The sequence below is a fragment of the Eleginops maclovinus genome, chromosome 16 (genome assembly GCF_036324505.1).
Source record: "Eleginops maclovinus isolate JMC-PN-2008 ecotype Puerto Natales chromosome 16, JC_Emac_rtc_rv5, whole genome shotgun sequence".
In the NCBI taxonomy this organism is placed as follows: domain Eukaryota; kingdom Metazoa; phylum Chordata; class Actinopteri; order Perciformes; family Eleginopidae; genus Eleginops; species Eleginops maclovinus.
This window is the reverse complement of record NC_086364.1, coordinates 19,186,540-19,213,970: the sequence shown is the minus strand read 5'-3', so window position 1 is coordinate 19,213,970 and position 27,431 is coordinate 19,186,540. Positions and strand designations below refer to the sequence as shown.

Below are 27,431 nucleotides of genomic sequence, written 5' to 3'. Positions count from 1 at the left end.
TGTCCCTTCTTACTCCCTCTCTCCGCCTGTCATTGTTAAATTACTCTCCTTATGTCTCACCTTCCTATCCTCTTTTACTCTAATTTCTCTTTACCTCCTTTCCTTCATTCACCACAGCTAAATAACGTAATTTAAAAGAGAAAAACAACAGCAAACGTCCTCTAACACAACTTTTAAATCCTTTATTTTGTGTATGCCTGTCTTTGTTGGTAAACAAACAAACAAACAAAATAATTTTGGCACATGGAAAGCATTTTGAGAATCATTATTCTTTCTTTTTTTTTCTTGAGGTGTATTACTTTCCCATAAAGCACACACAACAGCAGCTTTGATCCCACTTTGAAGCAATGCACACACAGAAAACATGAATCACCCTAATATGTTAAATGTATATAAATCCTAACTAATAAACAAACAAAAGCAATCTTCATGCAGAGTCCATTTTGCTTCTCAGTAAAGAGTCGTAGAAACAAAAAGAGAAAACTTCTCCTGTCTTCTTTTACAATACTGACCACATGGTGTAGATATCAACATTTGACACAGTTTTATATGCTTATGTATAACTATATATATATATATATATAGGTATGTGTTGTTATAATACAGGAGACACTGACTGTATAAATACCAATGAAGGTAAAATGCAGATAATGGAAGTCATAAAAACACATTCACTTTCAGACTCTTATCGGGACGACACTTTGAAAATGCTAAAGCTGCTCTTCTGTGCTGAACTCATCAGCAGTTAAATGTTTAGGACTAAGAAAACAGACCCAGACTTTATCCAGATGTGAGTAACTAAATCAGTGACTTTCCAGCACCAATTAAACCAATCTAACTTCACAAAACAGGTCTCAATGTCACAAAAATGCAGTGGCATTCCCATCAGGAACCAATCCGTAGCTCTCTTAGCGTTCTGCTGACCCTTTATCATCTGGCCCACATATTTCCAGTGCCTGTTTTTTGAAATTATTTTAACAATGTTGCATGATATTTTTCTACATGTGGAAATCTAAGAGACTCCCACGCCTGTTAGCATGACAGAGAACCGTTTTTTTCCCAAGTGAATTAACTGCATGATACTGCAGCGTAACCGTTCTTCGCCTGCAGATACTGTAACATGTCATGCCAGTTGTACTGATAACCACCAGTGAACCTGCAGAGAAAACTCACCTGATGTCCTGAGGAGTGTGATATGAGGAAGCACTTCAGCCACGTCCACACTATGTTAGCTGCACTGAAAAGTCTACAGCTGCCTTTCTCTCCGGCCACATAAATAAACCCACCAATAAGCCTCATAACCTCACAGCCTTTTGCATGTGAATTAATTACAGTCCTAACCTGAGCCTTCTGAAGATTGGTTCATTACCAATTTGGCCTTCCTGTCAACAAGATTATTGCTAGCTAGGGGAAACAAAACACACACACACACACACACACACACTTGCCTGCTTCAGAAGGCCTAGCTTTAACCTGTTCCTCATTTGCTGCTGCTGTAGTTCGGATGGATACTTTGCATGCAGAGGGCTACTTGAAAAACACCAATCACAGTGAGGCCTTATCCCATCCAAAAAACTAGATCAGAAGTCAAGCTGCATGATTGTAGGTCCGCTGTTTGATATCTAGCTAGTGGCCTTTATTCAGACGCATACACCCTCGCCAGGCCTAGGAACTTTTGGAGATTGGAGGTACTTAACCTGCATTTCAAAAGCAGAATCTGGCTTTAATTACATTTCCAGGCCATCAAAAAACATCCCTAGTACAGAGGTGCTGCTTTCCACGAATTATGAAGGTGTAATTTGCAAGACTGGACGTAACTGACGGTGCTTGTTCCCTTCTGCCACTTGTGGAGCCACTGGTTGGAAGTCAAGTGGATATTCACTATAAATAGAAACGTAAACGCAAGGCCAGGCAAGGCATGCATCGACACACGTACAAAAATGCTAATGCTAACGTGCGTTTTCATTTCCCGTTCACACACATATAAAACATTCCTGTGCACACACACACACATACGTATGCTGTAAACAAACACCCGGGTATCTGTATCATGCTTTTGTAAAACACAAAGAATCTATCTGCTAGTCTCTTTCGTTGCTTATATACTAGTAAACAGAAAAGAAGAGTATACAAAGTAGTATTATCTATCTATTCAACGGACCCAAAGCCTATAGGACTACATTTCCCAGCAGCATTTCACCAACATGATCTCAGTGCTGCAACAACAAAGAGGACACAAAGAAAATCCGATGTATGTGGTCTTTTTTGGCATAAATCTTCCATATTGGGTAAAATCATACACCAATTATCTTGAATACGTTTTTTGAAATCCCTGAAAAACAGCCACACACGGCAGCAGAGTGGTGCAGAGATACGATGTTAAAATGCTGCTGGGAGACTAAGTCCAGGGCTGTTATTGATATAGAAACTCATGCACAAGTATGTGAAGCATTCCAGTTTTAGCTAAGATAAAGATAAATGTACATACGCCGTTATTATTACACATTGAATAATAAGCACATCAGAAGTACAGGTCCAACTCTGATTGCACTGGAATGAACAAAATAAATGTTAAATCACAATTTCCACCAAAAGAAAGTTCTAAAATGAAATGCTGAAGCTATGTTACGTGTGTGTGCGTGTGTGTGTGTGTGTGTGTGTGTTTTGCGCATATCATGACTACTGTGTATAAGGTTTAAATTACCTGCAGTTATGACAACGCAGAAACATTTTGATTTCAGGGACATTTTAGGGGCACCATTCATTTTCTAATCCTTATTCTGATCCTGGTAAACTATTGTCCTTCGTTCACACTGTGAGCCACAAGTTGATCAACAGGCTTGGGCTGAGTAAGGTGTCTCAAAAATGAAGCTTTGAGAGAGTCAACGGCTCATATTTATCAAAAAGATTACATTTTGACCATGTCAAAGCATGGAAAAATACAGAATTGGTCTAATCTAACATCTCAATTTCTCAGTTTTAATGATAGTTTTGGCGCTGCACTAGAGTGACAATGCATAAAGGTTGCAGCCGTGCGAAAAACGTGTGTGTAAAAATGTTATTGTGTGTATGTTTAAGTCATGGCTTCTTCCTTTAACAGCACACATCATTTCCAGGATTTTTAAGTTGATATGTAGGGGAGAATAATGATGTATATATGTGTGTGCGTGCATGTGTCCATGTGTGCATGAGATGAAGTCAAGCCTGCTCGGCGGCAGGTGTGGCAGCGTCAGCTCCGGGGAACTCCGGGTTGATAAAGGAGAATCCCTGGAACTCGTCCTGGTCCAGGTTCTGAATCACTTCCTCATCGGGAGGGGTCAGCACCGGCGGGTGGCGCGTGAAAAAGCGATCAAAGTTCTCGGCATCCCGGCCACACTGTTGAGGAGGGTGGGGAGGGGATGGGGTACAAGGGAGGGGGAGGAGTGGGGATGGAGAGGAATGGATGCATTGGGGTGGGAGGGAGAAGGGGAGGAAAACAAAAGAAGGGGAATGGTGGGTTGAACCAGGGTGTGAGATGACATTACTTGAACATGGTTTCAAATATCATAGAAAGGTGTGAGTACCTGCGGTGCGCTTGATTTAACTCTCCATGTGTGTATTGGCTAAAAGCTGATACACTGTCAGGAGAAGAAATCAAGCACGCCTTAGGCGTATGACTCCCTTTTTTGAGATATTTGAAACATATTCAACTCCAATTTCAAACCAAACGGGGTCATTGAAGTCTCAAACGTCCTGTGGAAGAGCACTACATTGGACAGTTTAACGCATGGAGCTTTCACTTTTTATAATTTAACTAAAAGAAGCATCCCACCACGGAGACATGGAGTAAATAATTACTCAGTATTGCATTTCCGTTTTTTTGCTTGGATTTAATTGGAATTTCTAAACAGTCCTGCAGGACAAGGCTGAAAGCCATGACACGACTGTGCTGTAATTGTGGGTTAATTATATGCTGCAGCTGTGGAGACCTGCTGGGATTTGATAAACCATATCAGACAACCAGTATGCAAAATAAAACTGGGAATATATTTAGACATTTGCTCACAATTTTTGAGAATTTATTTAATTGACTTTCAAGATGTTCTTTACAAGATGTTTTTATCATCAGGATTTTAAGGTATTCCTTTGCCTTTATTAGAGATATAGTGTTGAAGGGGGGAGATAGAGGGGGGGAGATAATTGGGATGACGCAGTCGGAAATCGAAGCCGCATACTTTGCAGCGGACACTTCGTATGAGCTCAGGTCTCTAACCTTTGAGCTGCCCGGCGGCCACAATGATGTTCATTTAGTAATATGTTTTATTTAACACACAACTCCTATTGCATGTCTGTTTGTCCTGGGAGAAGGAGCCTCCTCTGTTGCTGTCCCTGAGGTTTCTTCAATGTTTCCCCATTCATTTGAGTTTTATTTAAAGGTAATATTTAAAGTTTGTTGAAAGCATTTAAAGGTATTATTAGTAGAAGATCAACTCCCACTATCCAAAGCAAACTCTTGGTAAACGAAGAAGTTGCAAAATGAAATCATCTCAAAGAGTTATATATTGTGCAATTCACATTACGTTTTGTTTTCTTGAGGAGCAATTTGGAAAAAAAGTGTCATTGTGATTTCAGTTCCTTCCTCCTTCTGACTACTGGGAATCCAAAAAGAGCTTTACACCCGCGAGATGTGCGCCCAAATCATACTCCAGTGGAAGTCCATTTCCTCGCACCAGAGATCCGAATGGGCTTTGGTTTTTTCGTTGTTTGCATGAAAATTGTTAAAACAAGTTATTAACTTGAAAACTATATTTTCCCGACAGTCTGTCTCATGGGGACATTAGGCCGAGCTATTCCTTTTTTTCACATCTCTATCAGCTTTAATTAACACAACAAGGATTCAGTGTCCTCTGACAACATCACCCAGAGGAGAACTACAAACTCATTAAATCTCCAAAAACTTGCTAAAACCAAATGAAATTAAGCCAGACTGTTTATAGTTTGGGGAAATATGTGAAGTGAGAAATACACCAGGGTCAAATTGTATTTGCAGCTAATTACTGGCATTGGTTTCCACCTGTTTGGCAAAGCAGATGGGAAGAAATGTTGCCTCGTAGGAAATGAAATAAGTGTCACGAAGTTTATGAGTATCAATTCACGACACAACACCTTAGCCAAGACATTTTAATTGACGTGGTAAGCATCTCCCAAATCATACTCCAGTGGAAGTCTATTTACTCGCACCAGAGATCCGAATGGGCTTTGGTTTTTTCATTGTTTGCATGAAAATTGTTGAAAACATGGTGGAAGAATTATTCAATTGCAAGTAACAGTACTGTACTGACAATGGTTTCTTAAATGAAAAGTATTAAGGTATGATGAGGAAAATATACTTAAGAATTAGGGGAAAAAGTCAATAAATACAAAATTCTGAATTAGTAATACAAACTAAAATAAAAATATATATATAAAGGCAAAAGAAACAAATCTTTATATCTGAGAAGCTAGGAAGTTTTCTACACAAACAAATACTTAAAAATGCTGCCAATTTTTGTTAGTTTAATTGAATCCATAGTTCTTCGTAATTCTTCATAGTTTTTATGTGTAGAATAGGAATCTATAAAATAACTAAAGCTTTAAAGGACTCCTATTACGCTCTTTTATAGCACATCAAGCATTATTTCTGAAACACTTCTCAGTGGTTACCACCTGAACAGTGACAGTATTTGTATTATATATACAACAACTCTCAGTCCCTCCTGCAGACATCCTGCATGGAGTCAGAGAGGTGCTGCGGAGGGGGATTCAGCTCGCGACTGTATATTGCGGACGATACGTTGGGACTTGTCACGTGGGCGGGTGTTCAATGTAAAGCCAGCCATCATTTCTGATAGGACGTCATATCGGCAGCAAATCTGGATCAGCTCGTTTGTACCCCATTTTTTAGAAATGTGGGTGAGGAGGAAAAGAGAGAGGGTTGTATTTTCTGACACTTTTCGAGTCTCCTTACACACCGGGCATACATATTTCTGTATAAAAGACAGCAAAAAAGCATTTTGCATAATAGGGGACCTTTAAATTAAATTTAGTAAGTAAAAAAGTACAAGGAAGATACTTCAGTAAAGTCGAAGTACCTCAGACTCGACAGGGCATTTAGGTCTTTGCTCTCCAGGATTTTCTAGTTTTAATTGTTTTGGGAAAACATTTTTGGGGATGTTTCTATAAGATTTTTAAAAGTTGTTTTGATTTTAAATAAAAGCTATTTAACATAATTTTTAATGTGAAGTTTAAGTGAGGTTAACGGTAGTGCACTCCAGGACAGGTTTCATTTGAGACTGAGCCCCGGAGCATGCAAATAAACAGAAACAAACATGAGAAAACACTTAGAGGACAAATAAAAATGAGTAAGGACAGATGGGATGATGCATGGCAGCAGTGGAAGACAGATGGATGGAGCAGTGGTGGATGGATGGAGTCTTCAGGTGGAGGATGGGTGGGTTTGACAAAAGATTGCTCGATGGACGGACAGATGAACAATGATAACTCAAGACAATAGCTGTAAAAGACCAGGTGAATCAATAAAACACTTGTCAGCCAACTTGTTCGATCTGAGAGCTCAGCTGATCAAAACGCTTCAAAAGCATTCATAGGTGAGTCTCTGGGAATGTCCATAGATTTGCAAAACATCGTGAAAACTCCCGAATAACTCTTGGAGGTCAATGCTTCACATAAACCATATTCTATAAGTTTTGCAAATGTGTGGTTACCTTCTAAACAAGACCCATCACATTGGGAAACCACAAGCAGACAAACAAAATGGAACTGAATAAAGCGTGACCTCAGTCAGTGATAAGGACTTCAATCAGCATCAAAGATCCTTCATAGACAATTACCAGCTCACAAACAATAGGAGCAAAATGGTTTTAAATTTTCTTTGTCCCAAAATACACACATTCCTCACCAGAACAGATCAAAGGACCACCTTCAGATGTTCCACTGAACTCCAAACTTTTATGCGGGGAAAACACAACGGTTCTTCAAAAAAAATCTGAACCGTTGTTTGTCCTCAGAAGGAAGAAGAAAGAGCGAGAGATGGCAAGCGACAGCACGGAGAGGTGAAAGACAAAAGATGTTAGAAAGACGAGATCAAACGGGAGAGAGGAGGCCGATTCAGAAGCAGAGAAGAAGAGATCAGACAACATATGTTAGCAGTCACATCAGAGGAGTCTGCAGAAACACACTTCAGAGTTAAAACCCAGCCCGGTACCAATGGTGACCTCTAACATTGGCAGCATTACTGATCCATCGTCGAACACACACACACACACACACACACACACACACACACACACACACACACACACACACACACACACACACACACACACACACACACACACACACACACACACACACACACACACACACACACACACACACACACACACACACACACACACACACACACACACACACACAAGGCTAGCATACACACACATTGACACACACACACTAACCCCAGCGGGCCGAGACAGCTGCAGAAAAAGCTCAACTTGGAAAAACTCTTCAGCAGCAGTGAGGCCTAAGGCTGTGAGTATGTGTGTGTGTGTGTGTGTGTGTGTGTGTGTGTGTGAGAGAGAACAAGAGATTTAGTAGAAGATGACATCATTCTGACTGTAGTTATGATCAAACTAATTTTGTAGAGGAGAAAAAGCACACAGCAGAAGAAAATCACAAGTTGTTTCAGGTCGCTGTGCGGACGTCCACTTATTCCCTCTAGGTTTTTCTCTAAACTCAGTCAACCCCAAACAAGCTTTTCCAGCGACTGCACCAAAATATGGAGACCAGAGTATGTGTTACAAGGATTCAGCTCAACCGCCGGAACCAATGAAACAAATGCAAACTAACAACTGGTCTCCAAAATCTGTAAGTCAGTCGGTACGGCGGTCAGTAGCGTTATCTTCATTAGTGTGCTTTTCATCATTCAGGGCTGTCGGTCACTGAGAGACTAGCATGGATCTAATCAGCTGTTCAGCAATGACATCGTTTTTTACACTATCAGCATCAACCGGAAGACTCTTGCTCTCACACTTTGTATGAATGAGCATGTCCCTGCTCAGTCTGACAGCCATACAGCGAGGAAGGAACGTCACACACTCACTGGCAGCAAAATCAGGTGTCCACCCGGCCGATCTGCTCCAACATCCTGGCTTTTTCGGTCTTTGTTATGTTTTTGTCGGACCGACCAAAACAAGTTTTACATGCACTGTCTACTGCGCTTTTTCTCAAAAGTTTTAATATTTTCAACTCTGAGCTCCCGGACCTTCTGAAGGCAGGCGCTCTGTTCTCATTTGACTCAATTAAACAAGGACTCTGGCTCTCAGAAAAAGGGCGCTTTGTGAACAAAGGACCTAATGTTGTTCTCTTTTGTCAACGCCTTCAACATTTTCTGTGTCCTTCTCATCCAAACGGCACTTTCCTCCTTCTCATCCTCTCCACAATAATCCTAATCTACTATATAATAGCCCCTATTACCACACATTCTTCCCCATCATCATCCTTTCCAGACTTACCTGGGTGCATTGTCCCAAACAGAGGAGAGGAAAGAGACAGAGACAGTCACATTGAAAGTGAGAAGATGAGTAAAATAACAGAAAGAGAAGTCAGGTAACAGTAGAAGTAAAAATAGAGAAAATGACGTCTTCAACTTGCAATTTAAAAACCTGGTCTCTGCTGTTTGGGGATAGATAACCCTGTGCTCGACTCAAGAGATGATAATTCATTATTCGTGGTCACGTTGGGTTCAGTGGGGTCGGACTTACAGCTCTAGGTTTGAAGGGCGGCTGAACTTCCTTGTTCTCCAGTTTCTCCCAGTCCATGTAGCGGAAGAAGCTGTGCTCCCGGATGTCCCTCTCGCCCTCCGGTGCACAGCCCAGTCGCTTCGCTGGATGCTTCGTCATCAGCTGGACAGACAGTCAGAGAGAAAAGAAGAATTACTATAAGTCCCTCTTTACTCTCTCTCATGGCAATTGTTATGGGTTCACTTTGTCAGCTGTTATTTTATTCGTATTCTGTCATCCTAATCCCATTTTTAGACAAGCTTTGCTTCACTTTCTCCATCCTGATCTGGAAGTTAACAAGTTAAGTTAACCATCTTTCATTAGCAAGCTAAGACTTGCTTATAAAAACTAAATATAAAGTTCAGCTGAGGCTAATGGGAATGTCATGCAGGTGCATGCTCAGGTAGGCCAAGAGTATTTGGTCATATTAAAGGGGCCCTATTATGCTCATTTTTAGGTTTGTATTTGTATTTTACAGCTCTTATGTGACGTGTCTCCATGCTTTAATGTTCACAAAGTGCTTTAGTGTTTGCCTTTGCAGACCATTTACACGCATCAAACCTATAAAGCACACTATAGGAAAAGCTTGCAAGAACATCACAGACTTATAACGTGTATTATTAGAAAAAATGAATAAAGCAGGCTGAATGCTCAATCATATGCATTGGTGTAAACTAAAGGAGAGATCTGCATCTGATCTACACTCACCAGTGTGCCGCTGCCCCAAATCTCCCCCCTGGCATCATTAAAGTTTCATCTCATTTATTCCTGTCTCTTTTCCCCAGCGTTTCCTTCTATGATTCCTCCTTTCATTCATCTCTGTGTATAAATAAATGTCACCCCTTTATTTTTTCTCGCCCTCCTTGTAACCAGCTTTCAGTTCCACTATCTATCATCTTAAACGCTCTTTCCAAAAGACCAGATAGAAGCCACCAAACCCCCGCCTGCAGATGAATGAATATGTTTTTTCTTTTAACGCAGGAGTTTTCCAGAGGCACAATTAAGGACCGTTTACTGTGTCTGTCCACACAAAAGCTTAAGAGCAGCATCAAGGCTACTGACGTCAGAATGAGTGTGTGTGTGTGTGTGTGTGTGTGTGTGTGTGTGTGTGTGTGTGTGTGTGTGTGTGTGTGTGTGTGTGTGTGTGTGTGTGTGTGTGTGTGTGTGTGTCGGTGGGTGTGCCTCCCTCAGGAGAAGCAGTCATAACTCATTACATTAGAACTAAAATAACATTTTCCACGGGTCAGTCAACCTTACACTGAACACACGGACGCGCAAGCGCGCACAAACAAACACACACACACACACACACACACACACACACACACACACACACACACACACACACACACACACACACACACACACACACACACACACACTCATACCTTTAGTTAACAGGCGTGCAGAAAGTCATTGGTTGAGTAATTTATATAAAAGAAACTGTTGGTTTGGAATAACAACGTTTATCCCTCTTTCTGTATCCTTCCTCCTTCTGATTCTGCCTCTAACCTCCCTCGATGTCCACTTTTATGTCTTCCCATCTCTTTTTGCTGGACTATGGCCTCAGAGAGTGTATATTATTAACTGACTGGCACACATTTGTGTATAACTTTTATTCCTTTATTCAATACCTTATCCTATTTTGGCTTGTTCTATTTTTATTTAGTTCTCTCTATTTTGTGATTGTTTTAATGTATGTAAATGTCATTTTACAACGTGTTTCTGTTGTGTCTCTTAATGCTTTCCATTTTTTATTTGTGAAGCACTTTGAATTGCCCTGTGTTGAAATGTGCTGTATAAATATACTTCTTCGTCTTGCCTTGTAATTTTTTTTACAGTTTCAAGGTGATCCCGTGTTGTGGGCACACTGAAAACCACACCTGTGCTACAAAAGAACATTTTCGAAATACATTGTGTACAACAGTCCCAATAGCTGGCTATAACTTCTAAATAAAACTGCAAAAGGTTCAATAAGGAACGCTTATTGACTGACAAAAAGTGCGGTCATGTGCTGTATGTAACCGCTCTACCTGGCGCACTGGAGCTCTGCATTTGTGCCCTTTTATAGGTACATGGAAAAGCCCCGAGCAAGGCTCAATATTGGCCTCTACAAATAACCATTAACTTAAATCAAAGGCAATTTACTGAATATACTGTATAACAAAAAGCCACAATTCATCAAGTCTTAAACAAGTCATTTAAAGTAAGACATGTTGGCTCCTACAACATCTTGTATTTGTCTCTATTTTGAGAGTCTGTCAACAAATCTGGAGACTGCAGCTAATCTCTTTTGAAGGGAGTCTTGGTGAATCCTCACTGCGTGCATTAAATGAGGGAGAACGGAACATTCAGCGGACCGCAAAGCAGCCGGACCGAAAACAGGTCACTGATTGCAGGAAATAATGACATGTTTAAAAACGGCATGACTGTCTTCCTCTGGTCACTCAGTGGTAACAGCCTGTACTCTCCATCTGCTAAAACTGGGCTTAGTTCCTATACAATCAAGTTAGTTTTTGTTGGCTTTATTTCATGCAGGTTGACAGAGGACCATGTCATTGTTTCAAGGACATTTTAATCTTTTCAAAATAACCAATTTTGTGTCAAGACATAAAATGTTCTTATGTCATTTTGTACATTTTTGCCTCCACTTGCACAAAGGTAGGTGAATTATTTTGTGTTCTTGCAGAGCAGATGGTGAAGGAGGTTTGGTACATTTTAGCATAAAATCGCACAGCTAATTAGCATTAAAGAGAACAAAAAGTATTGTTTTGATTCATATTATTGAATCACTTTAAGTTGAGGTATTTTACAACAGCATATATGTTTCTGCAGTCTCTAATTTGAGGTTTAAAAGGGTGAAACAGCAGAGTTTTGTTAATATTATATTATTTAAACTATATTTAAGTGTGAGCTGTAACCATCTAAATCATTGAATAATTATAAAGTCACAGTTATTGTTTAGTGAAGTTATAGCTGTCATGTTATCATTGAAAAAAAGGTCTTTAAAACCTATTTGGTCACAGTTTTCGTTATGCACATCTAACAAAACATCTGTAAAATCTTTTAGGGTGGAAATACTTCCCGTATGTTGTATGTTGCAATTACAAGGGTCCTCCATTGTCTAGCACAGCAGAAACACATTTCTTCTTTAAGGAAAACACTAAACATCCCTTCCTCTGGATAATCAATACACTGCATTTTCACCTAAATGACGTCATACTGGTGATTACACAACTTAAAAACTGAGCCACGCTGAATGCATTGCAGAACACAATAGGGAACTAGGTTGGATGGAAAAAAGCTTTGTGTGTAGGTGTGTGTGTGTGTGTAGGTGTGTGTGTGTGTGTGCCTGTAGGTCTGTTAAAACATACTTGCACAATTACTCTTTGTTGTAGAATCATGTGGTTGAACACATCATGATCCTAACACTCCAGAATATACTGCAGAGGCAGCTTAAGCGTGTATGTGTGTGTATGTGTGTGTGTGTGTGTGTGTGTGTGTGTGTGTGTGTGTGTGTGTGTGTGTATGGCCATTGCTGGCTATGAAATATGGATGCTGGCCAGGGCTGAAGCATGGGAGTGGAAATGTCTCTGATCACTCCCTTTCCACACGTATGTTCAACACACACTGGCACACACACACACACACACACACACACACACACACACACACACACACACACACACACACACACACACACTGCAAACACGACATGACCTTAGTGCCGTTCAGTGTGTTGCCACTGGTATAATAAAGGAAATAGGCGTGTTGAAACACATTTAACTGATGAAAAGATGATGTTACGTTATGTTTAAAGGCTTGAGACTACAGAATAATTTGAGTCAACAAAAACATCCACAGAACTTATCTTAACATGCACTGATGTCAGTCATTCAAACGACCAGGGCTTCTTTCTAGACTTCTACACAATATCACACTTTAAAATTCACAGCATACCTGGCATTGTAACTGTACACACTAATAATGAGTTAAATATTAGAGGTGTTATTCTTTTTTTACACCATAATGTGTTTCTATGTTTTGTTTGTAAGGTCAAGAGGCACACACACACATGGTCACCATACAGTATGGACACATATAGACATACACATGCAGTATAGCGTGGACACACACATGGATGAATTATAAACACACACACTCGGACACACAAGTACACACACATTCAGTATAGACACATACACACACATAAATAAAGACACTCACACTTACAGTAAATACACACACACATGGAAAAAACCTATGCAGTAAAGATACACACATACGGAGCTGTGGGGGCGGACGGAGGCTTTCACGCTCTACTGAACATCCACTGTCGTAGCACTACAACCCAGGAATCATCACTAATACATAACACAGCGTGTGTGTTTGTGTGTGTGTGTGTGTGTGTGTGTGTTAATATACATCTCATCAATCTGCTCATGAACGCCTTAGCTTTATATTAAGCGTAACAAAGTCATGCTGGCATCGACGAGTGCGTCTTAACTCACGCTTGAACTGTACGTTGATGGTTATACGTGTGTGTCTGTGTGTGTGTGTGTGTGTGTGTTCATATCTTGTTAATAAATAAAAATCTCTGTTTGTGTTTACAAATGAACTTAATGATGTCAACATTTTGTTTGTTTATTTGTGATATATATATGAAGAGGAATGACAGTGATACTGTAGAGATGTAGCAGAGTGCGATTAAATCCTGAAAGCAGATGAAACCATCAGAGGGAGGTGACCTGCTCTGGGTAAAAAAAAAAAGTATGTATCTAAACATACTGTACATCTCCAAGTGTGTGTGTGTGTGTGTGTGTGTGTGTGTGTGTGTGTGTGTGTGTGTGTGTGCAGTTAGTCATGGTCAGTGAACCGTACAGTTTGGATATGAGAGAGAAAGGTGGTGGTTTGATAGAGAAGACCCACTCCGTTTATAGCAGTAATCAGCTGTCAGATACACACACACACACACACACACACACACACACACACACACACACACACACACACACACACACACACACACACACACACACACACACACACACACACACACACACACACACACACACACACACACAGTAGGGAAGTGTCAGGGCATAAATTGGTATTGGCCAATATTTCTGAACAGAAGTTTCCACAGTCAACTGAGCATACAGCACAGGCTTAGCCTATTAGCGCATTTCTGTGTGTGTGTGAGAGAGTGAGTGAGAGAAAGAGAATGTGTGTGTGCTTGTCTGTGTGTGTGTGAGAGAGATAGAGAGGATGTACAATGAAAAGAGCAAAACAGCGGCTTAACAATGAACACTGCGGAGAGAGAAGGACGAAAGAGGAGAGCGTTATAACACACAGAGGGGAGAGTGAAAGGGGTGAGGGAGAAAGAGAGAGGGGGGAGAGAGAGGGAGGAAGTGATGGAAGCAGGATAGATAACGACAGCGGACAATGTTGTTTCACTCCAAATAAATGTTCCCCAACAATGGTTTTAATTATGCTGATTGTTGTGATGTCCTTCGCTTCCTCCTTCCTACTGCATGTTCACCTCCTTCTTCCTGGTACTGCCACCTTTCCTCTGACAAATGTAATACCCTAACAACTCTCTTCCTGTGTGTGTGTGTGTGTGTGTGTGTGTGTGTGTGTGTGTGTGTGTGTGTGTGTGTGTGTCACAAAGAGAGGGAGCAAAGCCAAAAGGAAGGGAGATTTTGTGAGAAGGGAGCAAGGTTGAGCTCATGAGACGGACAAGGATTTGTGTTTTACAGTGTGTGTGTGTGTGTGTGTGTGTGTGTGTGTGTGTGTGTGTGTGTGTGTGTGTGTGTGTGTGTGTCTGTGTCTGTGTGTGTGTGTGTGTGTGTGTGTGTGTGTGTTTGTGCACTCACCCCTTTACAGATAGCGACAGCCTCTTTGGACATTGACTTGGGATAGGAGACGTGATGCTCCATAATGGACTGAAATAACTCATCCTCATCTTCACCGTCAAATGGAGGCTGAAGAGGAGAGGGGAGAGGAAATAAGGAGCGGATGAAAAAGAACAAAAGTGGGCAGGACAGGACAAATGGAGGGCATTTAAATTGAATCATTAAACCTTTTTTTTCCAACCTCAACACCACTCAGTAGTACTCACAAATTCACAATATGCACTCCAAATGAGATATCCAGGATTTGGAAATGTCACATCTACGCTAACAATTATTAATGCCATGAGAGGAAAACTCATCAAGGGGTTTAATTTAATAGCTAACCTTTCATTAGCACAATGTCACATTTTAAAGGCTAAGATCATGAGTGTTTGTTTTTTTTCACATCCAGTATTGAATACAAATGCTGTAATGGAAGGAGTTTTATTGCACTAAGTTTCTATTTATAAAACTTTATATAAGACACACAGACACACACAGACTGACCTGTCCAGCTAGCATCTCATAGAGCAGAACTCCAAAGGCCCACCAGTCCACAGACTTTCCATACGGTTGATAGGCTATGATCTGAAATAAAAGACACTTTGTTCAGGAAAATTCATCAATTCAATCTGTAGCAGTACAGGGGTGCATGAATGAGCCCTTAACTGGGAAAGTAGTTAGCATTTAGGACTTCTGGTTCCCTCATCTCAAAGTCAATGGATTTCTGAACATGTTTGTTATTAGAGGCTTCAAATAAGGGCTGTGGTTAACATGTCTTAAGCACTATCAAATGAGGCTACTAAATGTCATCACCACAACATTAGCCGCCTTTAGCTTAGCGGTGGTGTGAGAAGTCATGTGACCGTCATTAAGTATGTGTAGCATTACGTTAGCTACAAAATGTGTAAGTATGGTAAATCTGTGTTTGCCCAGATCTTATTTTTAAAGTCCGATGAAGAAATCCCATTGCTTTTTGTTAGCCCTTGTGATGCTAATTTCCCGATTGGGCCTAAAACAATACGCCATCACTGCAATGCTCAATGCAAGGCAGGAAAGAAAGAGAATATGCGTTACAAACAACCTCAACATGCATATTAAATAAAACATAGCAACAGGCCAGACACACACACTCCATCACACACTCTACCTCAGGAGCTATGTAGTCCGGTGTTCCACAGAAGGTCTTGGTAGTGACTCCGTCGTTCATATTTTCTTTACACATGCCAAAATCTGCGATCTTAATGTGACCCTCGCAGTCCAGCATCACATTGTCCAGCTTCAAGTCTCTACAGGAGGGAAAAGCTACGTTAGCAACACACGGGGACCCAATATGGACCAGGAATGCTCATCACAGCACCATTTGCTTTATTCTATGGTACAGTTTTCTTCTCCTCTGCATCTTTATTGGTTTTTTTTTCATTGGGAGTTTAATAGGGAATGATGCAGGGCTTAATGCAAGAGGTTGAACTACGGTTACACTAAAGCTAGATGACAGATCCTTATTTGCAGTTGGGAGGACTGCATTATTTGTGGGGGTGGATTCTCAGTGTGATATTATAAACAGCAGGAACCAGTTGATTGCAGTTGAAGTCTAAAGGTCAGAACATTTATTTTTCTTCAGTGCCAACCGAGGAGGAGTTTAGGTCAGAAAATATGGTGAATTCTGAATTTTATAGATTAATATCCAATGAAAAAGTATTTTTTGTTTTGTATAAAATGTGCAAATATAACAAATATGAGTGTGCTGTAATAATACTTTTAAAGTTCAACGTATTTAAAAAAAAAACATACAAACTGCAGTGCTTCAATGCTTAAGAGACACACCTCCTGTATCCATTAACTCATTTAAATCCATAACTTCTGTATGTTGTGAGATGGAGGTTACCTGTAGATGATGCCCTTTAGATGCAGGAAAAACAAACCAATGGCTATCTCCGCAGCGTAGAATCTACACACAAACACGGAGAGAAACAAAAGCAGTAATTAAAAAGAGTCTGAGACAAAGGACAAGAGGAAAACAGATGGATAATTTGTGTGTGTGTGTGTGTGTGTGTGTGTCTGTGCAAAGGTCAGGGCTGTCTCTTCAAGGCCAGAGAGCGGCTAATAAGATCAACAGGAGGAGTCTGAACACTGACCACACAGTCAACTGTGGTTGTGTGTTTGTTTGCGTGGGCATGCACAATCAGTGTCCGTTTGTAGAGTGCACCTAAAAGATGTCAGGAGGCATTTCAAAGGCGTGGGGAAGCAGTGTGGGAGAGCTAGTTGGACGTTATGTACGTGATCAGAGGGGAGTTGCTGCAACAGGAAGCTAACACGGCTTTAACAGTCATACACAGGAAATACAAGACAGTGGGAAAAAAGTTCAAGGCATCTTTATTATCCAGGCAGCGGCCTGTCCTGAGTTGTGCAGTGATGACATATTTTTGTAGGCCATCACTAGGGCTTACTTTCCCATTGGGATTTTTCCTGTTACTTACATATTTTGTCCAGTAGGATAATCTCCACATAATACACCTAAATGCAATTGCTAAAAGTAAAGAGCTAACATGATACTAAAAGCATACTACTCATGGTGGCATGACTTGACGCCAACATCGCTAAGCTAAAGGAGGCTAATCTTTGGCGTGAAGTTTTGTAGAGTCATCTAGCCATTAGTTAGCAACGGCCAACAGGTGAGGCAAACACACATCTGATATTTACATGTTTCGTTCAGCAGGATGATCTCCACATATTAACGCAACTTTATTATAGTTACAGCATACTGTAAATGCAATTGCCAGAGGAAAACTGTTAATGTAATGCTAGAAACAAACTACATGACCATCACATGACTTCCCGTCACCACTGCTAAGCTACAGATGGCCAATGTTCGACAGGATGACATTTAGTTGTCTTATTTAGTTACTTAGCTACCACTCTTTTAGGACACGTATAGGCCTCAGACAATCACCAGTAGGTTATGTACGGAAGTATTTAATTAAATAAATGTGAAATATCCGATGCTTGTATCAAACTTATTTCAGCCATCTAACCAACAACTCATGGGAGCACAGAAGTGCTAAAATGCTAACGCGTATCTGGGTTTAGGACTCATTCCTGCACCACTCTATTGTCTCGTAAATAAATTAAACAAGTCGATGGCCTTAATTAAAAGTCCACCCCCTCTTTCCTTTTAACTTGCCTTTCAGCAGTTTAAACCTTCAGCCAGAGGGAAGAAACGCTATTTCCCTATAAAGCAGATGAAGGGCAAACTCCACCACGGCTCTTGCTTTCCCGACAGCCTGCTTGTCAAATATGTCAACTCGCTAGTTTGACTTGACACCTGCGATCTCGCCAGCTACCTAAATTATACTCTGCAGCTTTGGAGGTATTCTACCGCACGCTAAAAGTCACAGGAGCTCCTGGATTACTTTCAGTTCTTTCATCAGAGCAGCAACTTGCATCGAGGCGAACAACATATTTCCCCCCCAGGCTCTGCTGGGATTGCTCATCCGTCACCTGAGCCCGTCAAACTGCTGATGGCTTATTCAACATGATTTAAAAAAGCATTACATCTCTAAGCATGGGATTAAGATTTTGTGTTATGATGCTTTTGTGTGTGTGGGTACTTACACAGCGTGGGGCTCTTTGAACTTGCCGACCTGCTGGATCTGATACATCAGATCTCCTCCGTTTATATATTCCATGACAAAATACAGACGGTCCTGAAGAGAGATAAAGGTGAGACACACACACAGGACTTGTCAAAAAGTGTGTGTTCATAAAAGCAGGTGAGAGGTCAAAACGAAATAGAGACAGTAGAGAGAAAGGATTGCTAAAGAAGATAGAGTGAAGGTTTAAATAAGAAAAGACTAAAGGACTAAAGATGAGATAGGGAGTAAAAATAGAGAAAAAAGAGGAACTACAGAGTGAGAAAGAGGTGACCGGGTTGTTGTCCACTGCAACTTCAATTTAGAAACATAATTCTCCTCCATTATCAACAGAAATTGCCAATAAGGTGCAGAAAGTGACGGGAAGTGGAGGTATTTTTGAGAGTGGCCATGTGTGTGTTGTGAGTGACTCTGTTGAGTTAGGGCTGTTAATATGTGTGAGTGTGTTTGAGATTGTGCTTGGGTTTTATTTTCTCGTCAATTAATTAACACGTGAATATATTGTTTTGTACTTCTGTTTTTGTCATGAATGCATCGGCATAAAGGCTTTATCCAAAATCACTCCTCTGTTGACTCATCGTTGGTGTAGTACGGATTAAGCGTCAGAAGAAAAGCATGAATCAAATATGAATCCAGTGTGTGTGTTCCAGCTGTGAGCTGCTGTTAAGACCACAGCGCTCACCAGCAGTGCGGTGGCGTACTTCAGCGCCCCCCCCCCCCCCCCCACCCCTCAGATCGAACACAATGTGAAGGTGTGTCAGTGTGTCAGATTGCAAGGAGTGTTAAATAGATAGGTATTTGGATTTTCAGCGTGTTTTTGTGGGTAAATACAAAGTTTTTTACAATGGTTTTAAAGATTTATGACTATTACTAGGTACTTATTCCTTCAATTATACATAGCTATGAGAAGAATGTACATTTGTTTACAATGAGTAGAATATGCAGGGTCAATAGAAAAAGCAAATACTCTCCACATAAAAATAAAACTCATAAGACATTACACATTTTATATGAGCTCATACAACTTTTGGGAAGTTGTGTCGTCCAACGTACCATGCTCTGGAAGGTGGAGTGCAGCTGTGTTAGGAACGGAGGTTTTCCAGCCAGCGCTAACACTCTCTTCTCCACCATGGTGCATTCAACGTCATCGTCCTGGATCACTACGTCCTTCTTCAGGATCTTTATGGCGTACAGCTCCTCCGTCGTTTTACGCTCTGCCAGCATCACCTAGAGAGGGGAGGAAAGAAGAGGGAGATGATGGAGAGGGTAGATGGTGAAATACTAGGAATAATAATCAATGTTTTACTTTCATTTTAAGAAATGAATATGGTTACAGGGCAAACATTTAAATAACTAAATAACAAATCAGAAAAAGAGAAGAGAAGGGAGGGAAAAAACAACTGATCAACAATAATGAATAGAATACATCTAAAAGGGGTCCTTTTATGCTTTTTGGGGTTTTCCCTGTTATACAGCTGTTAGTGCATGTAAATGGTCTGCAAAAGCTTAAATCCCAAAGTTCCATCCAGACAGAGTTTCTCTCCCACATTCCCCCCCTGCCTAAAAGGCCTCAATTAGACTCCTTTGTTTGCTTCTGTAACATAGTGACATCACTGTGTAACACTCACTCTTCAACACATTGTACATGATAGGCTAAGGGCGGGACTTCTCTAAGCGGTTGACCAATCAGAACAGGGGCAGGTTATTGCAGTTTATTGAGTTCTGCTGGTGTCTAAGTAGTAGGATAAGTCTTATTAGGGAAATACCAAAGGTTAAATAACTCGTGAAAAATCAAGATCTTAATGGCACATAGCTACTGTCAATCTTTTAAAGTAAGACCATTTTGAAAGACAGAATGGTGCAAGGACGAAGGAAAAAAGGCGGGAGAAAGGGCACGGAGTGAGCAGTAGGAGGCAGGGAGAAGGGGGAGAGATAAAGGAGGTTCTGTAAAGGGCAACAGGGATAAAGAAAAGCTTCTCTGACTCTGTGGGGTTACGTCAAAGTAAAAGTAAAGAGAGAAAGGACAGGAGGGAAGGAGAGAGAAAACTAAATCGTCAACTTTCAGGATGTCATCAGACGGGAGGTTAAATAGGAAATAAAAATGGCAGGACAGAGAGGAGTGGATAAAAGGCGTGTCATTATAGAGGAGAATACTATCTTGTTTGCAATATTTGTCAGACTGCATTATATCAACTTTGGGGCAAGCCAAATGGTGTTGACATTTATTTCAGTAAAAGCAAGTATTTATTCAATGACATATAAAATGTGCAACTTGATGCAAAGTGCCCCAGCTTCTGTTTGCCATTCAACATTAGTGAGGAGTACACAGTACAGAATGGGGGCTTAATGGAGATAGAGGAAGGTAGATGGGGTGAGGAGGGTGGGATATAAATAATGGCGGAAAGATTTACTGCCCTTAAGTGAAGAAGAAGTAGAGGAATGGATGGCAGAGGAAGAGATTTGCAGAATCCCATTTGTTTTAATTATCAAGTCTGACCATCTAATAGTGAATACACATATGAGACACACACCGTGGTGTTTTCTCCCAGAGGTCTACCACACAAACGCAGAGAATAAAACCACTTTGAAATGTTAGTGTGTCACTTTGTGTGTGTTTGTACTTTTAAAGTGGTTTAAATGTGTTGAAGTCAAGGTCACACAGCTCACAGTCTCTCAATCAGAGCAGTAAACGTTTCCGTCTCGTCTATCACTCTCAGGTCTCTTGTTTACCCTATCTGGTTCTCTTCTCATTTTTCACTCCTCCTCCTCCTCCTCCTCCTCCTCCTCCTTCTTCTTCATCAATATCTCCCTGTCCTACTTATCTCTACTTTCTCGAAGAACCAAGGAGCTGCTGCAAACAGCGGGTAAAATATAGGTCAAGACCCAGCTCGCAGGTCCTCTCATAAAAGTTGCAGCAGGCTTGTGACCAGGTCATAAAAGTTCAACTCCCCGCCGGACGTAAATCTGTATGGGGGAATTATATGAGCAAGTGTAACTATTGAAGGATGGATATATATCAAATAGATAATACTCTTATATCTGGCTGTTCAATCTAAGGCTATAAATATTTAGATTAAGAGGGCAGTTACCGTTGCACAGAGCCAGGCTACTTGTTTCCCCATCACTTCTGACGTTGTGCTAAGCTAAGCTAGCATTATATATAAGAGGAAATTAATCAAATCAACAATAAAAAGTTGGACAGCGTAATCTTTAATTGAAGAGGTTGGTTAAAAACGTACAATTTGTACCTCGACAAAAAAACGTCTCAAAGTTTCGAGCGGAGGAAAGAGGTTTTTTACAGAAAGGGGTAATTTATGTAAATGATCAGCACTGATAAAGTCTCTCTCCCATATGTCAGAGTGCTCTGCTGAAACTAGTCGACTGGCTCTCTTGCTCTCTCTATCACGCTTAAACTAATAAAAGTACTTTTATCTTAAAACAAGGCGGGTAAGAATGATATAAAAAGAAAAAGCTGAGTTTGACATTACATGGCTAGCATGGTGTGTTTGTAGTTCCCATAAGGCTAATTGAGTTTCGGGACCTCGACAAAGGATCTTTTATTCTATTTTAAAAACGTTTTTATTCCTACATCTCTTATGTTCATTTGCATAAAACACAGGGGGAACTTAGAGCCTGGAAAAGGCTGCAACTGTTCAAAAGCTCAAGATAAAGTGAGTTTGATTGATTTATTGATGTGTTTAATTCCTCTGGGGAAGCAGTATGGACTTAGAAAGATCATTGTGTAGAGAGAACACCACAGTATGTCTGCAAACAGAGAGCATTGACGAACTCCAGCCTGAGGATGCCAATGGAAAACTCTCATTATTCTTTCCTAAACCTTTAACTACAGATTAATGAGAGTGACCTTATATCTAATTCATTTAGGTTTTTTTTCTCCAAAGAGATTGGAAACTTGACTGTTTATGCCATATAAATATTCAGGTATGATAATGTAGAGGGGTTATTGGGTTTGGGTTACTACTGGGAGTAGCACAGATGGGGATGGACACACATGTGAGTGTGTGTGTGAGGATGGTAAAGAGGATATATTATGATCATTTTCTGGTTTCATATTTGTATTTTTTGCCTCTACTGTGAAATATTTATGCTGTAATGTTCCAAAAGCTCTTTATTTTCTCATACTGCCTGTGCTGCAGCACCTCTTTTCACCCTCTGTCTGAAACCAGAGCCCAGTCTGCTCTGATTGGTTATCTGGCTGGCTCTATTGTGATTGGTCAACGGCTTAGAGATGTTAGCCTTAACATGTAATGGAAGTAAACAAAGGAGTCCAATGGAGGTGTTTCAGGCAGGGGGGTGGGAGTATGTGTTAGAGAAAATCCCTCTAGAGGGAACTTTGGGATTTTAGCTTTTGCAGACCATTTACAAGCACAAAACTTACATCACACACTTTAGGAAATGCAAAACTAAAAGTAGGGCCTCTTTAATATGTGTTAGCATAGAGGCCAGCCACATATAAAGAGAGAGCAATACAATTTTCTGCATTAAAGTTATGAGATCTGTTGAAGTTGGATGTATGCAGGTGGTATCCTTTGAAAAAAGCATATGCAAGTGTGTGTGAGTCTGTGTTTGCGGATAAGTGGACTCGTCCCATATGTTGGCATTGTGACTCTATGTGAATACAAACTCTATAAAGTTGAAACAGGGGAAGAGCAAGGACACCATCTGGCCCAAAGCTCCTTTTATGCAACCACAAGGACAAGGACAACACCGACACAAGGGGAAGAACACATTAAACCACAGCAGGGTTTCATCCCAAACCGAAAGACGCACAAATCTCAAAGCAACACCGGGGGCATTTTTTTGGCATCATTACACGCCTCATGGTGACAAATACAAGCACCAGTTTTATTTTACCCTTTACACATAATTAAAAGAAGTAACAAGAAACTTCTGAGTTACATTTAAGGATCTCACTGAGGTTCCATGTCTTATTTGAGGTCATTTAGGTCACGCTGTATTTCATAAAGCCTGCCAACTCTACTGTGGATTGTGGCGTTTGTCACTATTGGCAACAGCCTTTTATCCAAGAAAGTTGTTCAGGGTCATTTGACAGCAGAGCAGTCCTCGGGATATTAACTGTCATATGTCGTAAATGATGCCACAGTGTTTTCTCTGCTGACCTTGCAGAGTGAATTTACCCAGGGAAAACAAATGAATCCACACTCCACTGCACAGCACCGCACTGATACTGCTCCATGTTTTATTACAGCGGCCTAGGTGGATGATATAAACTGTCAAAGACCATACATTATGTCTGGAGATGCATAAATGGTCACTTTAGGACAATGTGAGACTTCTTCAGGCTGCTCAGTTGACAAACAACTTCAAATGTTATTTATCTTAATAAAAAAAAAAGGTTGTTGATTGTAATTTTTCTAAAGAGGAAAAATTGGGGTAGAGTAAGATAAGTTTGGAGATGTGTTCCTGTCACAATGTGGATTAAAGTCCCCAAATAGTGGGTTTTCAATTCTCAAGTACTTATCGACAAAGATCAAGTAAAAAAAACATGACATGTCTTGTGCCAACATTTCCTATAGAGCCCATTCATAAATTGTCAAATCATATTGTAGTTGTGGATGTGAGGAGATATTGATTGTGTTCAATCGACCACAGGCCACGGCATTAAAATCTTATTCTGACAGACTTTTTGACAACAATGAATGCTGTATTTTTTACGAGAGAACTTGTGACTTGAACACGTAGGGAGTTGCGCAATGTCCAGTATCACAACATAGTAAACATTAATAAATATGCCTTTTTGGAATCCTGCAAAATAGAGGAACGAGCTTCCCTTTGAAATCAGGACAGCAGAAACTCTGCGTATATTTCAGCGCAAACTAAAAAGGCCGCCTGTTCGCCTGTAGCCTGGGCATTAAATGAGACATATGAATAATGAAGCCAATAATTGTTCTTTTCTTGTTGTTCTGAGTTTGTATCTGATGGCTTACCTCATTTATTGTAAGTCGCTTTGTAAAACATTTGGTCTGCTTCATACAAGCAGACCAAAATGCTTCCACCCTGTAATAAATGCAGCTTTGTGCTTTGGGTGTGTGTGTGTGTGTGTGTTATTACCACACTGTTATGCAGATGTCCTCAGACACTGAGGCAGAGAGAGAGCAGTTCTGAAGGTACCAGCCTCCCACACACACTCAGCAACCATGACACACAAGCGTCACATGAACGCCTGTTTGTGCACGTGGTTGTGTGTGTGTGTGTGTAGGATTGTCTAATGCACCGTGTTTTTCTTTCTAAATGCGTGTGTGTGTGTGTCTGTCTGTCCACGTTTCAGGAATGTGTGTGCATGCATGCACGTGTGTGTGTGTGCACGCGCGTGCGTCGGGTATTCCAGTAATGATCGACCCTCGACTCAGTTTCTCCACATTGACGCATCAGTGTTGCTTTAAACGCCTGTTACCATGGAAACAGGCAGCCGGCATACAGGTCAGGTACACAGACAATGGTCTCTCTCTCTTCTGTCGTTCTCTTTCTGTCACTTTCTCTCTCTCTCTCTCCCCCCCTGCTGCTGCTTCACCCGTCTTTTACCCAATTTCCTCCTTCACTCCCTGTCTCCCCGTCTCTCCGTTCTTTCTCATTCTCGCCTTGATTTTCATTCATTCACGTCAGTCTTCCCTCTCCAAGGTTTCCCCCCCTCCTCTTTTCATTCACTCTGACGTTTTTACCTTTCTCTCAATTCATTCATGTCAACCTTGCCGCCATGCTCTCACATCTCTGTCTCTCTCTCCTTTCATCATTTTCTCCACTTGTCACGTCATCCTCTCGGTCTCTTTGCTTTCATCCATCTCTGTCTCCATGTGCTCCATCTCCTTTACCTCCTCCGATCTCTATCTTCTCCTTCTGTCCACCTCTTAGCTCGGTGCGTGTGGATAGAGAGCTCTGATGCTCTGTCCAGCACTAACGCTAACACACGCTCACAGAGTTGTCCATCATGGCACACAATTGGCTGTGTCAGCTAAGCACAACATAGGTTCCTTCCTGTGGCTGCGGCTCAGGAGAAGGCGCTGTCGTCCACTAATCAGACTTAGGGGTGAATAAAGAGGGGGTGTTTCTGATTCTGATTGGACACAATTCATCTTCATCGCCTCACCTTGCCGAAGCTGCCCTTGCCCAGCACCATCAGGAAGTTGAAGTCGGCCAGCTTCATGCGATCTTGGTTGCCGTTGGAGTCGAAGCGGGCCGCAGCGTTTGCCGCCTTGCCTTCTGTGTTCTTGCCTGGTCCAATCTTAGCTCTCTGGATAAGAGACACAGAGAGGACAACATTACACAGTGTTCATACTTTTAAGAGCCAACTCAAGACCTGCCTTTTTAAATTGTATTATTCTTGTTTTATTTAGTCCAGTGTTTATTGATTTCTTGTTGGTTTTGAGTGTTTTTATTCATCACAAATGTGTTGCTCTGTCTATGCACTGAGAGGGGGGTGGGTATTGTTTCATTTTATGGTTTGTGAAGCACTTTGTGTTCATTTTTGTGCCATGTAAATTAGGCTTGATTGAGTAATTGATCGATTGTACATTCAATGCAACTGAGAGGCTCTAGGCTATCAGTGAACTAGTAGAAGGTCGAGTTGGCACATATACATTTATGTTTAAGTGCACTAACGTTTTTAAAAAGGTTAGGATGGGACAGCTTGTGATAAAGGGCCGCTAAACAGTATTTAGTAACTTCTTTCCTCAATCACATTTGTCCCTTTGACCTGGGAATTAAAAACATTTATTTATGCAACAATTAAAACCAATAATTGTAATAATTTGAAAAACTATTTTGTATTATAATCAACGGACAGTCAGGCGTTACCTTGACTCTGCTCTTCACTTCAAGTGACTGAATTGGGAGAAAAAACGAGGGGCGGTGGCTGTTCTAGTTTCACAAAATTCAAGTTTGCATTGTGGCAGATGGGGGGGGAATGCCTTAAAGGAAAATGTGTTAAATATGAATTTCTTAAGCATGCCAACAACATCCATTTTGTGTCTTTTTGCCTACGGTAAACATGCGTAACATACTGAAAGATGTTGTAACAATAAGATAGTGAGAGAGTCTTCCCATTGAAGATCACTGCCGACATTACAGTGCAAACTCAATTTCATTTTTGCATATCTGACACTTTACAGTAATAAACAAAGAGGAAAGAGAAGAATAAATCACAGCCAGCCACATCTGATATTCCCACAGTGAAGAAAAATAGTTAGATTTCAGAATCTGAACTAACCTGTTGGTCCAATACATTTAAAAAAAAAAAAAGGCCTTAAAATGTTTAAATATCCCCCAAAAGCTCAAGGAATGCTTTTAGGAATTTGTGTCTTTTAAGATCACAGAGTAAAAACTTTCTGTGAGAGAGGCAGGAGAGGATGTGATGAATATGTTAAGAGGGGGAAAGTTTTTAGCCTTTCTGCTTCATTGTATTTCATTTATTCTGCGCAGACACTTTAAACTCTCCATAACAAATATGTCTCCCTGTGAGTCTGCCACTCTATTCCATCACGACTGTCACCCCTTCCCTTGTTTCTGTCCTTCAACCACTCACTGTGAACGTTTTCCTGCCATTTCTCTTTCTCTATAATTCATTTCTGCTTCATCTTTATAAATGTGGCCTGTGTCTCTGACTCTGCATTTATTCATGTCTGTCACCACTTCTCCTTTATTCACTCCGGTTCATTTCCGACTCTCTTTGAGTCAGTTCGCCTCGACCTTGTCACGCTCTCTCCGTAGTAAGAAACTATTCTAATCTTATAATCTAATCTAATTATAATCTTACACTCCACTTTGTTAAGCCATGCTTCAATTTAAAAACAGTCTTAAGACATTAAGAAAATGCCTACACGCTGTGAGAGGTGCAGGAAGAGTACATCTTATCCTATCTTATCTTAAATTGCTGATCCGCACCGAGGCTCTCTCTCACATCTTCTCCTGTCCTGTGCACTCATTTCTCCGCTGCCTTGTCTGGAAAATTGTCAGAGTGAAGCATCCAAGTACTGTTTGTTGTGTGTGTGTGTGTGTGTGTGTGTGTGTGTGTGTGTGTGTGTGTGTGTGTG

General features: G+C 40.8%; 1 protein-coding gene across 1 annotated transcript in view; it reads right to left on the bottom strand.

Annotated features, from left to right (window-relative positions):
* Positions 1–167: 167 nt before the first annotated feature.
* The window catches only part of LOC134877800 (protein kinase C beta type-like), an 81,742-nt gene continuing 54,478 nt past the window's right edge, over positions 168–27,431 (bottom strand). The window contains 9 exon segments of the mRNA XM_063903444.1: positions 168–3,375; positions 8,799–8,939; positions 14,693–14,800; positions 15,218–15,298; positions 15,861–15,999; positions 16,599–16,661; positions 18,326–18,417; positions 19,417–19,590; positions 25,490–25,633. Coding sequence (XP_063759514.1) covers positions 3,199–3,375; positions 8,799–8,939; positions 14,693–14,800; positions 15,218–15,298; positions 15,861–15,999; positions 16,599–16,661; positions 18,326–18,417; positions 19,417–19,590; positions 25,490–25,633 — 1,119 coding nt within the window. The 3' untranslated portion in view covers positions 168–3,198.